General features: G+C 30.5%; 1 protein-coding gene across 1 annotated transcript in view; it reads left to right on the top strand.

Moving 5' to 3' along the window:
- elp4 (elongator acetyltransferase complex subunit 4) overlaps positions 1-17,661 on the top strand; it is a 139,653-nt gene that overhangs the window by 69,455 nt on the left and 52,537 nt on the right. Inside the window, 3 exon segments of the mRNA XM_056461074.1 lie at positions 727-835; positions 13,716-13,763; positions 13,766-13,821. Coding sequence (XP_056317049.1) covers positions 727-835; positions 13,716-13,763; positions 13,766-13,821 — 213 coding nt within the window.

Raw genomic sequence — 17,661 nt, 5'->3', positions numbered from 1 at the left:
TTTACTCACTTTAACAATATGTGTCAAAGTATTTGAAAAAGTTAATGTTATTTATTTCTTCATGATGTTTTAAGATATTTATAAACAAATAAAATGCTAATCATGAAGATTTGTTGAGTTTGTATCAGTTGTTTATAAAAAAGTTCTTTTTAAAGCTTTTAAAATAATACTGTGATATTTAAAGTTGTTAGTTAGTTAGTTAGTTAGTTAGTTAGTTAGTTAGTTAGTTAGTTAGTTTGTTAGTTTAAAAAAATGTTTAAAGTAAAGTACACTGTTCACTTTTTACAGTGTATGAATGTTAACGACTGGTTCATCAACTTGAAAACAACATTATTATAAATATATTTTTCATTTATCTAACTGAATGTTTGTCTTTAAGGACTATTAAACCTCAAATAGATGATATGCTAACACTTAATATTGTATTACATTTATATTCTGGTAAAAGAATATAATTTTGAAAATTGCTGGTGTTTTTTTTTTTTTTTGTGTAAATTAGCATAATTTGTTGCAAACTGTGAATTTCTTCTCTTATAAAACCTGCTCCAATTTCTCCATGCTGACCTAATTCAGTTAAATGTATGCAGGCGTTGTGTGTCAGGAGGGTTTTAATTTGCATTGCTCAAGATGTATGTTGCTGTATTTGCTTAAACATTCTGGTGGACTTTTTTTTTATGGATTTTCCGTCAGCGTCATCCATTCTCGCTCTGTCTTTGTGTCTCTCAGAACAGAGCTGTAATGGGCCGAATAATCCGTCTGAGTGACACAGCCATCGCTTTGGAGTCTTTCAGAGACTCAGAGAAGGAGACCAACCCTCTGTACAAAGACTATCACGGTGAGAAGAAACATTTACTGAACAAACTCTTTCATTCAGTTCAAAATATAAAGGGCTCTATTTTAACGATCTAGGCGCAAAGTTTAAAGCGCATGGCGCAAAAGCATTACGGGCAAGTCCGAATCCACTTTTGCTGTTTTGAGGATGGAAAAGTACGGTTTTCAGTCTAAGTACGACGCACAGTCTAACAGGGTTGTGCTAATTCTCTTAATGAGTTATGGGTGTGTTTTGAGCATAATGTGCATTAAACCAATCAGAGTCTCATCTCCTATTCCCTTTAAGAGTCAGTTGCGTCAAGCCATGGCGCATTTGCTCTTTACATGGCGGACTTTGTAAGTGGAAAAACTGAACGCTTCACTAGCGAGAAAACAGTTAAACAGACTCACTCCACTGAAGACATCCATTAGTCTACATATTTATTAAATTTGTTAAGCGCAGATATTTGTTTCAAAATGATTTCTGAATTCAGTTCTAATTTCCAGCAAAAGAATAAATAAGCAGAAATAATGATGTGTGGTCAAAAAGTTATATCCAAACACACGTCCTATTCTTATGCCCCACATGGTGATGCAGACATTTCCAAAATCCAACTGGTGGACAAATCTTGCAACAAATCGCACCATGCATGTCTTGCGCCTTAATGCGGCGGGTGTATGATAGGGCCCAAAGTCTATTCTGTCCTTACTCTGGCATCTCTCTTGCTAAAGATAGACAGACAGATAAACTCTTTCTAACATGTTTATTTGTTGAAGAATGCTGCTTTTGTTCCACTTCATGATGAGTATGTTGAAACAGAGTGAAACCACTGGAAGCTATGTACATACAATAAGCTATTGGTAGGGCCAGACGGAATCTGCAGACGTTTTTTGCTATTTCTGCAGAGAATTTTGGTAAAAATCTGCGGATTTCTGCGGAATTATTTTGGTAGCATCATAACTAAAACCTTAATACATGAAATAAAAAGTAATATCTTTAAGTTTTATTTAATGTTTCAAATGCAAATCCAATTAGATCCACTTTATTTGGTAAACAAAGCAAGTCTCTCATATAATATATCTACTAAAAGACAGAAAATATTACTGTACAAACTGCATCGTATCATTCAGATAAACATTTTCATATTAGTCAGTATTATTACTGTAATTAATTAAAAAACTGAATAAATATAGACTTACACACTTATTTACTCAAGTAAATAAACAGAATTAATGATAGGCTAAAAATCTGCAGAATTCTGCGCGCGCAGATTCCATGTGGGCCTAGCTATTGGTTTCTCCATATACAGTTGAGATCAAAACTATTAGCTGGAATTATCATTATTATATAATTCCCTAATAAGAATCATAAATACCTAAATGAGTACACCCCTCACAAATCTCTCTTTTAAATGAGTATTTTCTGTTGGAATATTATATTTGTGGATAGATTAGTTAGTAATAGAGCTAAAACTGGAGCTAATCTAACAAAATAAGTTAAGATAAACATCCAAAAAATTTGTAGCCAAACTTTTTGTGTTGGAGAAATATTACATAAAAATTCTGAATAGTGGAAAAATCAAGAAAAACAAAATGTATTTAAAATTTGGTTGAAATTTTGAAGCTTGTTTTTTTTTTTTTTTTTTTGCAACATTTCACATTAATTTATAGGTATTATCTTTATATTTGTAAACATTTTCAGTAGTATTATCTTTATATTAAAGTAAAAAATTATGTTTTTATAAATATATTTGTATTTATTATTTAAAAATTTATTATATATTAATATAATATATAATAAAATATATAATGTAATATATATTAATAATTTTAAAAATTATGTATTCATTAATTTCTTTTCTTTTCGGCTTAGTCCCTTTGTTAATCAGAAGTCGCCACAGCAGAATGAACCGCCAACTTATCGAGCACATGTTTTATGCAGCGGATGCCCTTCCAGCCGCAACCCAACACTGGGAAACACCCATACACTCTTGCATTCAACCACATACACTACAGCCAATTTAGCTTATTCAATTCACCTATATCGCATGTCTTTGGACTGTGGGGGAAACGGGAACACCCGGAGGAAACCCATGTGAACACGGGGAGAACATGCAAACTCTACACAGAAATGCCAGCTGACCCAGCCAAGGCTCGAATCAGCGACCTTCTTGTTGTGAGTTGATCATGCTACCCACTGCGCCACATTGCAAAAGTGAACTTAAACTCTGTATGTTTCTCATCACCATGAAAGTCTTTGTACAGTGAGTTGGCATATGGCCTTTCAGTGCATACTACTTGCATACGATGAAAAATTATAAATGTAAAAATATAATAATAATAATAATAAAGGACAGAATGGTAAGTGCCCAAAAGACCCTCCTCCTCTGCAGTCCGGCCACAGAGAGGTTTGAGCCAGCATGAAAATATTGATTCTGCAACTCTGCGGCCTCGAGGGCTGTGTGTGTGCTTTTGTGTCTGTGCATGTCTGTGTGTGTGTGCTAGTGTGTGTGTGTGTGTGTGTGTGTGTCGTGGCAGCTGAATCTCCCTCTGGCTTGTCTGCCAAGGAGCACGTCTGATTGAACACGGCCACACTAACAGGAGCTGACAGTCAGAGAGAGTCCACCCGGCCTGCCCCTCTACACTAATGCACTTTACTGACTGTGTGTGTGTGTGTGTGTGTGTGTGTTTGTGTGCGTGTAGTCAGTAAGACCGGATGATGCAAAAGGGATGAATAAGATGAGGGACCAATGAAAACAGATGTTTTTGAAGGAAATGTAAAAGGTGTTTGCCTGTGTAAAATCTTTTGGTTTGAGATCTTGGTTTAAAATCTTATATGGTATATATATACATATATAATCAAATTGCTTCGTGTGTGTGTGTATATATGTACAGTGTATATATATATATATATATATATATATATATATATATATATATATATATATATATATATATATACACACACACGAAGCAATTTGATAATATATATATATATATATATATATATATATATATATATATATATATATATATATATTATCAAATTGCTTCGTGTGTGTGTGTATATATATATATATATATATATATATATATATATATATATATATATATATATATATATATATATATATATATATATATATATATATATATATATATATATATATACACACACAGTTGAAGTAAAAATATTAGCTCTTATCCCTTTAACTGCTCCACCAAGAAAAAAAAAAGATTGGACTGCATTTCTTAACTCCTAATGTCACTATAGTTAACACTGTTATGTTGGTTTATGGTAAAAGTACCAGAATTAATACACTGTAAAACCCAACAATCCACTTTATCAATGAGTGTAGTTAACTCAAAATTAACTGAAAGTTAATTCTACTCATTTGAAAAGAGTTTTGAACTCATTAGTTAATTAAATACCTCATTACTTCAACTTAAATGAAGTTCACAGTACTTAGTTTAACAGATTAGTTTAACTCAAATGGTTTGTAGCAATCGGTTTCCTCAAATGGTTTGAGTTGTCTTAACTTATTGGGTTTTACAGTACTCAGTTGATTCAAGTTCTCTTCATTTATTGGGTTTTATTGTGCTCAAATTGCTTCGTTTACTCGAATGGATTAAGTTCACAGTACTCATTAGGATTAGTTTTTGAACTTGAATGGTTTGTTGCAATCGGTGTCCTCAAATGGTTTGAGTTAACTTTTTGGGTTTACAGTGTACATACAGTTGAAGTCAGAATTATTAGCCCCCTTTGAAATGTATTTTCTTTTTTAAATATTTTCCAAATGATGTTTAAAAGAGCAAGGAAATTTTCACAGTATGTCTGATAATATTTTTTTCTTCTGGAGAAAGTCTTATTTGTTTCATTTCCGCTAGAATAAAAGCACTTAAAAAAAACATTTTAAGGTCAAAATTTTAGCCCCTTTCAGCAATTTTTTTCCTAATTACCCTAACCTGCCTAGTTTACCTAATTAACCTAGTTAAGCCTTTAAATGTCACTTTAAGCTGTATAGAAGTGTCTTAAAACTATCTAGTCAAATATTATTTACTGTCATCATCAAAAAATAAATCAGTTATTATAAATGAGTTATTAAAACTATCATGTTTAGAAATGTGTTGAAAAAAAAATCTTCCCTTCGTTAAACAGAAATTGGGGTAAAAAAATAAACCAGTGGTCTAATAATTCCTACTTCAATTGTATACTGTAAAAAATCTGAAAATATGAAGTGCAAGACCAATTTATTTAAAAACATAATCAAAATAAAACATTTTTGAACTCTTTTTGAAAAATGTTTATTTTTTGAAGTATGACAAAATATTTCAGATTCTCACTTGATGTTTTTATTTTTCGCAATAAAACCCATATCAGGGCCGGAGTGGGACTCCTTTTCAGCCCTGGAGTTTCAAGCCTTAGACTGGCCCACCTCAGTTCACAACTGACTATATTAAAATAAGGTAATTTCCAATTCAGTTTCTAATGACACGATCACGTCTTTTTCAAGAAAACAGCTGCTTTAGAACTTCAAATGTTCAACAACCCAAACAGTATTATATGTCTTAACAATAAAAAGGGAAAGTAATAATAATAATTACTTAGGTGAGTTTCTGACCACTGCACCACAATGGCGCTGTTACGCTGATGTGTCTGGAATAAAAAATAATACTTTCTATTGATGGCTTAATCTTTTTCTCCCCTTTTTAGATTTCTGATCAAGTTTTGTCAGATTTATTAATACAGTGAATCATCTGATTTTCATTAAGCAGGTGTAATATTCATTAATATTAATTATTCAAACTCTTATATTCACTAAGGTGCCGCTGTTTGGGGTCAAATGATAGTTACGTCATCATTAACCTGCTGGCTGCATTTTGTTCATGGGGCTGCGAGAAAATAAATTAAAAGAGCGGAGCTGCGTCAAAATAATGAATAAAAAGAGAGAGGCTATGGTCAAATGAATAAATAAAGGAAAAAAGTGCGACTGCTGAGAGTGCAAGCAGCTAGGGACACCCGCCCTCGCGGCCAAAAAACAGACTGGCCCACCGGGAATTCTCCCAGTCGTCTCGATTAGCCAATCCGGGCCTGACCAATATCAAGTGTAATAGTGTGCAACAGATCCATGTTTGATTTTTTTTTTTTTTTTTTTTTTTTTTTTTTGTGAACCAACACTGCTGTGTGTGTGTAAACCATTATTTAAAACAGTCACTCTTTAAGTGACCTTAACAGTCATTATTTAAAACAATCAAAATATGGTCATCCGTTTGGTAGAGCTTGCAGTTAGTTAATAATGCATTAGTAAATAATGAACTATGATTAAGAAATGCTTTGCAAGATTATTAATGCTTAGTTTATGCTAGTAAATAGATTAACTAATGGACCATTATTCGTTTGATATATTTTTTTTAATCTTTTAACCACATGGCGAACACTTAATCTGATTTAAAGGAAAAAAACAGAATGTTAGGACTAAATTTTATTATGTAAACTAAAATGTTAACCATAAAAGCATGTGGAAAATCTAAATACACTTACAAAATAGTAAAAATGGCAAAAAACACATATAAATTCGGTGTTGTAAATGTATTTTTTTAGTTTGCTTTGTCTTATGTCATGTCTTTATGGGACTCCAGGGTGTCCACCGGGCCTTAAAAAGTCTTAATGTCTTAAATTTCAAAAACTAAATTATAGGCCTTAAAAAGTCTTAAATTATCTGGAATATTGTGTTGTGTGTCTTTAATCATTTTTAATCCAATTAGAAAACGAAACCAGTGTATCCATTGTCTAATATAAATATATATGATGTTACAGGGATAGTTCACCCAAAAACGATAATTATTTCATCATGTTATGGAGGTTATTATAAATATTATGGAAGTAACGGGTGCTAGCAACCAACATTCTTTAAAATATCTTCTTTTTAACAAATAAAAGAAACTTGAGGCTTAAAAATGTGGGATTTTGAGTAACTTGCATATACCACATATTATGTTAAATAATCCATATAATGATATCAGTTACCTTGATTTTCCTCTGTCCTACTAAAGCTAACCGATCGGGCCGACATCCATTCACTAACCAACAATCCATATCAATAAAAAAATTTTAAAATTACAATTGCAAAGAGATACACTTTACAATAGCTGTTAAACATGTTTTTACAGCAATTTCTCCAAATGGACCCTTTTCACATTTCCGGGTTTCTCAGTAGTGGAGACATCATAGCTGGGTAAACGTAGAGCTCAGTGAATGGGAGAGTACAACAAATAACTTTTCTACAATTCTATTTGCTGAAATAATAAAAGCAAAACTCCACGATGGTGTTATCAAGGCTTTCAGAAAAAGGAAAAACAATAGTGTGAGACTAAAGACAAAATAACGTCAAAATTACTCTCAGCTTCATAGACGCTTCATTAGAAACACCTTGCATAAGCGCTCATTCATTTTTTTGTAATTTGATGCAAAGATGATATTATACATTCATTAATGCATGTACATCTTCATACGATTTTTAAAAAATCTAAATATTAAAAACTTTTAAAGATTTAAGATTATGATGACCGTTAAACGTGTCATAACAGTCTTGTGAAAAGGGTCCATTAAATTCCCTTATCAGGGAAAGAAAACTAAAATTGCACAGCTCCTCATGATAATAACAGAGCAATATATCCCTTTACCGTATCTTTCATTCATACAAACACTATTTACAGTAAAGGGGAGTAAACATAATATTTATAAATAAGCATGAAATTTAAGGGTTTATAGCAGAAACACATTAGGTTGAATAAAAGTTACACACAATCAATTCTGACCAAAAGTCAACAAATAGACTACCGGTCAAAAGTTTGGGGTGAGTAGGATTTTAAAAATATTTTAAAATAAGCTTCTCCTGCTCACCAAGGCTGCATTTATTTCATCAAAATACAGTACAAATTGTAAAATTGTGAAATGTTATTGCACTATAAAGTTGCACTATATTGTTCAAAAGTAGTTTATAATATAAATAAATCATTTATTCCAGTGAATTTATTTTAATGAGGAATTTTCAGTTCATTTCTCCAGTCTTCAGAGTCACATGATCCTTCGGAAATCACTCTAATATTTATTATTATTATTAATTAATTAATTAATTAATTTATTTATTTATTTATTTATTTATTTATTTATTTATTTATTTATTTATTTATTTATTTATTTATTTTATTTATTTATTTTATTTTATTTTATTTTATTTTATTTTTATTAATAATGTTAATAGTAATAAAAGCAATAATGACTGGAGTAATAATTTTATTTAAAATTACACACAATAAGACAATAATTCTTGTTTTGACACATTAAAATATGTTGCTAAGAGATAATAGCATTTGGTGGCAAGCAAAAAAAAAAAAAAAGAAATTCCATTGGGCCAATAGAAATAGTCATTAGTGTTTAGTCCAAATTTAAAAAGTCTTAAATTTGACTTGATGAAACCCTGGGACCCACTTGAAAATGAGATGTTTGTGTCTGAAGGGGTTATCCTTTAAATAAATGAAAAAAAAAAAAATATATATATATATATATATATATATTATAATAAACTATATAACATAATTGAGAAAATCTGATTTTAATGCTGTCTGAAGGAGGAGAGGCAACGCGGTGGCACAGTAGGTACTGCTGTCACCTCACAGCAAAAGGTCGCTGGTTCGAGCCTCGGCTGGGTCAGTTGGCGTTTCAGTGTGGAGTTTGCATGTTCTCCCTGCGTTCACGTGGGTTTTCCCCGGGTGCTCCGGTTTCTCTCACAGTCCAAAGACATGTGGTATAGGTGAATTGGGTAGGCTAAATTGTCCGTATGTGTGAATGAGTGTGTATGGATGCTTCCCAGAGATGGGTTGCGGCTGGAAGGGCATCCACTGCGTAAAACATATGCTGGATAAGTTGGCGGTTCATTCCGCTGTGGCGACCCCTGATTATTAAAGAGACTAAGCCGAAAAGAAAATGAATGAATGGAGGAGATGGGAGCACCTTTTGGGGGGGGGGGCACCTTTTTATGCTTTTTTTAAGCTTATTTTCAGTGTCTGGTATTGGTGGTGCCTGCTTTATCTTTTCATGTGTTTTGTGTGTGTGTCCTCCTGTAAAGGTCAGTGTGTTTACAGTTTTCCCTCCTCATTTCCGCCCCCTGCCCTGCTTCTTTCTTGCTCTCATTTTCCGAGTGTGTACAGAATGGCCAGAGGGGGTGGGGCTTACAAACACTAACCACATCACATGATTTCATCTAAGTATTTATTTATTTGTTTACAGTACTTAGATGCGTTACACACACACGCACAAATTACAAACAAATTACCTTAACCTGCCTAGTTTACCTAATTAACCAAGTTAAGCTCTTAAATGTCACTTTAAGCTTTATAGAAGTATCTTGAAAAATATCTAGTCAAATATTATTTACTGTCATCATGGCAAAGATAAAATATTGCTGGATTATTAGAAATTAGTTATTAAAACTATTATGTTTAGAAATGTGTTGAAGAAATCTCTCTGTTAAACAGAAATTGGGGGAAAAATAAACAGGAAGGCTAATAATTCACCTACAGTATACCGCATGTCTTTGGACTGTGGGGGAAACCAGAGCACCCGGAGGAAACCCAGGCCAACATGGGAAGAACATGCGAACTCCACACAGAAATGCCAACTGCCGGGATTCGAACAAGTGACCTTCTTGCTGTGAGGCGACCGTGCTAAGCACAGAGCCAAAATAATATTTAAAAAGAATTTTTTTTTTTAATAAATTGACAAATGTTACAGGTTGCCCAGGGTTGTTACAGGGATCCCAAATCTTATAAACAGGAATCTAGTGAGGCGGAGAGTAAGCATCTCAGCATTTCAAGTCTGATACAGTAAAAAATGTCCTGTATCCACTTTAGAAGCATGCACGTCTGGCTAAAATTGTGGTAAAAGCAACAACCTTGCTGGTCACGGACTGATTGACTTAATAGAGAAAAAAAAATCCACAATGATGCCTCTTGTACATCTTTTGGTAGAAACCAGTGTCATTTACAGTCAAAAAAACTTGCTGGTTGAATAAAAGTAGCTTTATGTAAGGAATTATTATTATTATAATATATTAATAAAACTAACTTCAAATCTGAATTTCCCAGGGAAATGAATAATTTTGGCCTTGACTGTGTGTGTGTGTAAATAGTTATCATGACTGTTTTAAGATGCTGTTTTAAAATATTATTATTTATGATCATTATTCGTATTTATATGATATCATTATTCATATGATATCCTATCATTATTGTTTATTATGATATGTTATGATATGTTAATTATTATTATTATTATTTTCTAAAGTTATTCATGTTCATGTTGTTCATTTCTTCTAGCTTTCATGTTTATAAACAAATTAGATGCTGATTGTTGACATTTCATGAGTTGATTCTTTAATTATCTCCGTTACCTTCCTTGACTTATGTTTGTGAATAAATTAGATTTTTCTGTCACAAGTTACTACATTTATGATTGTTTTTGTTTTGTGAGAAAATTCAATTTGTCATTTTTACGTGGCGTTATTTGATATATGAAGAGTTCAGATGCAAAAACCTCTAACTGCCATCTTGAATTTTCTTCTAGAATGTACATTTTTCTCAGCCTCTTATGTTTATATTCAGTTATTTCATGTTAAAAGTTATGAAAATAACCCATTACTTGCCATAAAAGTGAATCTGAACTCTTCAAATGTTCTGTAAATTAGATTTTATCCGGCTTATGTTTTAAAAAAATATTTTACATGCTGAATGTTTACATTTCATTAGTTCTTAAATAGTTTATCCTCATAAAATGCTCATAAAGTCACTAATAAATTAAAATGTAAGGTTTAAAATAAATGATTTTTTTACATTTTGTTGTATTTTGCTTTGCCATAAGGTCTTCTAGACCACAATGTCTGTGTAGATGTACATGAGGCCACTCTTTCTTTCTTTTCTGTGCCGCGTCCACAGCACAAAGCATGTTGGGAGTCCTGTCACAGCGAATCAACTCCAGCAAAATCAACCTAGCGCACACACACACACACACACACACACACACTTACTCACAGAGCCCACCATACCCCCCTTCCCACACACACGCACATACATTCACAAACGCAGCACACACACACGACACACATCCTCTCATCCTGGTCTTCAGTGCTTCTCTTAATGTCACATTTCTACAAGAGAGAAGTGGATGGAGGGAGGAATTAAAGAGAGATGGAGGGCGAAAAAGCTTTCCGTCTTCCCATCATGCCTCTGTGCCGCCTGACCTTGTTTTCCCCCCGTCCTCCTCTCTCTCTCTCTCTCTCTCTTTCTCTCTCATGCCGTTCTCGTTTGTTTTGGTTTCTGCCCATTGGTGCAGCTAATAAAATAATGGTTGATACAATGCTATAGTGGCCAGTGTGAAAGGTGATCGCAGCAGAACTCAGCAGACAATGAAAGATGTGCTCTGTTTAAGTGTGTAATAAGCAAAAAAAAATGTTTGCTACGGGAAGAAACTGTGTAGTCCGAAGTGCTATATTTATTTAGCAATAATTAGCTCAAACAAATGGATTTTAATTTCATTGCAATTCAAGAAAAATGTCATTAAAACTAGTTAACTCTCAGAAATGTACAGAAATGATTGATATGTTTTAGTTAGATCAGTGATTATACTGCATGTTAAATCAGCAATGCTTTAGAAATATTCCTAAATATATATGTTCAAATGGTAGGGCGTCACGGTGGGGCTATAGGTGGATCGAATTAACTAAATTGCGGTTGGGTGGCACAGTGGGTAGCACGATTGCCTCACAGCAAGAAGGTTGCTGGTTCGAGCCCCTGCTGGGTCAGTTGGCATTTCTGTGTGGAGTTTGGATGTTCTCCCCGTGTTGGCATGGGCTTCCTCCGGGTGCTTTGGTTTCGCACACAAATCCAAAGACATACACTATAGGTGAATTGAATAAGCTAAATTGGCCGTAGTGTATGAGTGAATGAAAGAGTGTATGGGTGTTTCCCAGTGTTGGGTTGCAGCTGGAAGGGCATCCACGCTTTAAAACATATGCTGGATAAGTTGGCGGTTTATTCCGCTGTGGTGACCCCTGATTAATAATGGGACTAAGCCAAAAAGAAAATGAATGAATGTTCAAATGGTAAATTTAAGAAAGTTATACAAGTTTATTGGTATAAAACGTGCATATTTATCATAAATATTATGTGAATATTTAACATTTGAGAAATCTGACTGAAAACAATTTAAATATGTCGTTTTTCAAAGTTGATTTGTCAAAAAAATACTTTCAGTAAGATTTTATTTGGACACAGTTTCGAATCCTTCAGCCTTCAACCTTCAGTTTCCAACAGAGCCATTTTAATCGACTTCTTTGGACCATTTATCTTCTCTTATCATGTCCATTATTTTAGTTTTCTTTTTTGTTAATTTATTTATTTATTGTTTATTCTTTTAATTTTCTTTGTTTTGTTTAGTTTTTTAGTTTTATTTATTTATTTATTTATTTGCATTCATAAAATGTAGTGTTTGTTTTGTTTCAATTTATTTATTTATTTATTTTTAAATATTTTTGTTGTTTTGTGCTTTGTGTTTTGATTTTTTTTTATTTCATTATATATATATATATATATATATATATATATATATATATATATATATATATATATATATATATATATATATATATATAATTTTATCTTATTTTTATCTTTTTCATTAGTTTTTTTTTTCTTTTTTTATTCATTTTAATATTTAGTTTTGTTTAGTCATTGTTTGTATTTTAATAGTTTGTGCTTTGTGTTTGTACAGATGTTTTGGGCTTTGTTTTTTCAGTATTATTATTTTTGATTTGTTTTTATTTATTATTTTAATTATTTTTTGTTGTTTTGTGCTATATGTTTTTATTGTTTTTACTTTTATTTAATTTTTTATTTAATTTTATTTTTTACCGATTGTTTTATTTGTTTTTTGTTGGTTTTTATTCATTTTAATATTTAGTTTTGTTTAGTTATTTTTGTATTTTAATTTTTTTATTTTATTTTGTGCTTTGTGTTGTGTGTATATATATATATATCTATATATATAATATATATATATATATATATATATATATATATATATAATATATATATATATATATATATATATATATATATATATATATATATATATTTATTTATTTATATATGTTTTGGGCTTTGTTTTTTCATTATTATTTTTATTATTTTCGATATGTTTTTATTTATTATTTTAAATATTTTTTGTTGTTTTGTGCTTTTTTTATTATTTTTACTTTTTTTTCATTATTATAATTTTTTTATTTTATATTATTTTTATCAATTGTTTTATTTGTTTTTTGTTTTGTTTTTTTATTCATTTTAATATTTAGTTTTGTTTAGTATTTTTTTGTATTTTTAACAATTTTTTTTATTTGTGCTTTGTGTTTATATATATATATGTGTTTTGGGCTTTGTTTTTTCATTACTATTATTATTATTGATTTGTTTTTATTTATTATTTTAATTGCTTTTGTTTTGTGCTTTGTTTTTATAAATTTTTTTTTGTGTGTGTTTTTAATACTTTTTATTTTATAATTTTTTATTACATTTTTTGTTTTTTATTATTATTTATATTATATTTTATTTTATCTTATTTTTTATCCGTTTTTTTTATTTGTTTTGTTTATTTTTTATTTTGTTTATTTATTTTAATATTTTGTTTTGTTTTGTTTTTAATTAATGTTTTTATGCTTTGTGTTTTTTTGTTTTTTTGTGCTTTTATTATTATTGTTATTTTTGTTTTGTTTTGTTTCGTTATATACCGTTTATACATCCAGCATGCTAATACAATCTCCAGATTAAGTTTTATTAACTTGCGTGCTTGGCAGGTCTCCTGTATGTCCGTCAGTTTCCCCGTCTGAACTGTCTGACCTCTGAGTCCCTGACACAAAAGACCTGGCCTTCAAACTCAAGAGAAGACAGTTCACCATAGAGGTGAGTCCACAATAATTAAATCACAATGCCACAAGTTACAATAATCTCCTTTTATATAACTTATGTTCATATTTAGTCTGGTTCGCCTCATTTATTCAAGTATATTTTTCATCTTTCTATCACATATTCATGCATCCTTTATCTTAAAGGGATAGTTCTATAAAAAATGAAAATTGACATAATTTACTCACTCTTTACTTATTCTAAAACGAGCTACTGTTGAACACAAAAGAAGATATTTAGAAGAATGTTGGATACTGAAAGCCATTGACTCCCAGTGTTTCCTACGATGGAAGTCAAAGGCTACCGATTTCCAGCATTCTTCTAAATATCTTCTTTTGTGTTCATCAGAAGGAAATAAAGTCTGAAACCCCTTGAATGGTGGAGTAAATGGTGAGTATATTTTCATTTTAGGATTAACCGTCCCTTTAAAGTCTGTTAGTTTTATTGGCGAGCAGGGCTAGGTGCTTAAAACGACTCCTCATAATTGCTAATTTCATTTCCCTCCCGCTTGTCTCCTGAGCCACTGCACATATTAGGAGGTCATGATTATGAATTGATGTCCGCATTAGCTGTGCTTCACTAGTTCCTGTTTATTTTTCAGAGCTATTGAGTGTCAATTTAAAAGGTTGAAACTATTGATTTTCAGCTGCACCTCTTCCCAGAATAACCTCAAACACTCTGGCGTCTCATAAATATAGTTCTTGTTTAATGTCTAAATTTCATTGGTAGTTTATATACTGCTTTGATGGTTTCACTCAGAAATCATGTAGATGCTGCGTTGTCTTTGGGAAATATAACTACTCTAGGATGTTGGTTAAAATCAACACTGTAGAATCTACAGTAACTTACTTGTAGCAGTTCGCCAGTAACTTACTTTAAATCAGTTACAGCAAAAATACTGCGTTTACATTTGCAGCACAATTTATCTCGCTGTGTATGTATTTACAATATTGTATATCTCTATAGTATTTTTCGGAGTGGAACTTTCTCACTCATTTAATGGTTTCTCAAGCATTGTATTGATTAAATCAAACCTTTCCTTTAGGTACATTTGTCTGATTTACATTGTGCATTTTACAATCTATTTTATTAGATTCAATTTATTGTCATCACACATGTACAAGTACAAGGCAACGAAATAAATGAAATGTTTATACAGCCTGTTGAATTTATGTGCAGTGCTTAAACAAGTAAATATTCAATGTAATATCATTACATTACAAGTTTCCCGTTCAAATTTTATTTGTCACATACACCGTTCAAATACAGTGAAATATAGAGTATAATAAGAAGTAAATACACAGACAGACAGACCGATGAATAAAGGTTTCCAAGAGGGCCATTTTAACCATTTTAAGTTACTTCTTTTGAACCAGTACCTCCCTCTTATCATGTTTTTTTGTTTTGGTTTGTTTTGTTTAGTTGATCTGTTCAGACTGTTTTGTTTTGTGTTTATATTATTATTATTTTGTTTTATTTTTTTATTTTTTTAATATTTGTTTTTGTTTTGTACTTTGTTTTTGTATGTTTTGTGTTTATTTTATTATTATTATTATTATTTTATTTAAACTGTTTTGTTATTTATTTATTTATTTATTTATTATATTTATTTATTTATTTATTTATTATTCTATTTATTTATTTATGTGCAGTGCATTAACCAAGTACATTATTTAATGTAACTTTGTTTTGTTTTTTGTTTTGTTTTGTTTGTTTTGTTTTGTTTTGTTTTGTTTTGTTTTGTTTTGTTTTGTTTTGTTTTGTTTGTTCAGACTGTTTTGTCTGTTTATTTATTTTTTATCATTTTATAAAATTTTTTGTTTTGTTTTTATTTTTTTATTGATTTTATTTATTTTGTTTGGTTTTGTGCTTTGATTTTTGTATGTGTTTTGTGTTTTTATTTATTTATTTTATTTAAAATGTTTAGTTTTGTTTTGTGCTTTATTTATTTATGTGCAGTGCTTAACCAAGTACATTATTTAACGTAACATTATTACATTACAAGTTTCACATTCAGTTGTCACATACACTGTTCATATGCAGTGAAAAATGGAAGTATAATAAGTAGAACACAGACCTTTTTTAGATAGATAAATAAAGGTTTCCAAAGGTTTTTAACCATTTAAATTGACTTCTTTGAACCATTCACCTTCTCTTTTCATGTCCTTGCTTTGTTAGTTTTTTGCTTTTATTTTTGTGTTTATTTTATAATTATATATTTTTTTATCATTTTATTACTTTTTGTCATTTTCTTTTACGTTTTTAGTCGATTTTAATTAATTTTTTTATTTTGTTTGTGTTTAGTATTTTTTTATTATTATTTTAGTTACATTTTTAGTTTGTTTGTGCTTTACTTATGTGCAGTGCTTAACCAAGTACATATGCAATGTAATATTATTACATTACAAGTTTCACATTTCAAATTATCACATAACCATTCATGCAGTGAAATATTGAGTATAATAAGAAGAACAAACACAGACCATTTTAGACGAATAAAGATTTTCAACAGGGGCCATTTTTAACCATTTTAAGTGACTTCTTTTGAACCATTTACCTCCTCTATCATGTCCAACTTTGTTTGTTTTGTGTTTGAGTTGAGTTGAGTAGGTCTGTACAGACGGTTTTGTTTTGTGTTTATTTTATAATTATTATTTTTTTATTATATTATTTTATAGATTTATTTATTCATGTTGTATTTTTTTATTTGTATTTTTTTAATTCTTAAATTAATTTGAATTTTTTTATTTTGGTTTTGTGCTTTTGTTTTTTTTTGTTGTGTTTTGTGTTTATTTATTTATGTATTATTTTACTTATTATTATTATTAAATTTTTTCTGTTTTGTTTTGTGCTTTATTTATGTGCAGTCTTAAATAAGTACATTATGCAATGTAACCTTATTACATTACAAGTTTCAAATTGTCCATACACCGTTCAATGCAGTGAATATGGTCCATGTTTTGAACTCATGTCCACGATTGGTCTGTACAGATTGCTTTGTATTTTGTTTATTTTTGAAGTTATACTTTCCTATTTTCTTAGATTTTTTAGATATATTTTTTTATATTTTAATTGATTTTAATATTTTTTGTGCTGGTTTTGTGCTTTTGTTTTTTTGTATGCGTTTTGTTATTTATTTAATATTATAGTATTATTGTTGTATTTTATGTTTTTGTTTTGTTTTGTGCTTTATTTATGTGCAGTCCTTAACCATAGTATCATTATTTAATGTAAATTATTAAATTACATTATTAAATACAGTAAAATATACTATAATAAGAAGTAAAAACACAGAATGAATGAATAACAGATGAATAATAGACAGATGAATAAAGGTCATAGTTATAGAAAATAAGACCAAATATATAAAATATTTCAAATTGTAATTGAAATAGATTCTTTACTTCCCTTTTCAGTGGAAAAGTAATCTGATTACAGTAACCTTGCTTCTTTGTACCTAATTACAACCTCTATGCTGGTCATGATATGTCATTATACAGTCCTCGTAAACCACATACACAAGTACAACACACACACACACACCCACACACGCACACTTTCACGCCACTAGAGCCTGTCCATCCAAGTGTAGACGAGTGAAGGGCCAGTGCTCTTACCGAAGCCCTCATCATTGGCCCCTAATAAGTTATCCAGTGCTGAAGCTGTTAATAGTTAATCAGGAAGGAAAAGTCTATTGTGTGGGTCTGGACCAGCAGTCTTTAGTCTCTAAACCACTCTCTGAGGCGCAGAACCTCTCTCCACTCCTCACTAGATTTATAGGCTCAATAAAAGTCAGGTGCTTTCCTTCTCAATGGCCATTTAATGACTCTGAGTTGT

Source organism: Danio aesculapii, chromosome 7, assembly GCF_903798145.1.
Source record: "Danio aesculapii chromosome 7, fDanAes4.1, whole genome shotgun sequence".
Classification (NCBI taxonomy): domain Eukaryota; kingdom Metazoa; phylum Chordata; class Actinopteri; order Cypriniformes; family Danionidae; genus Danio; species Danio aesculapii.
This window is presented reverse-complemented; position numbering and strand designations above follow the sequence as displayed.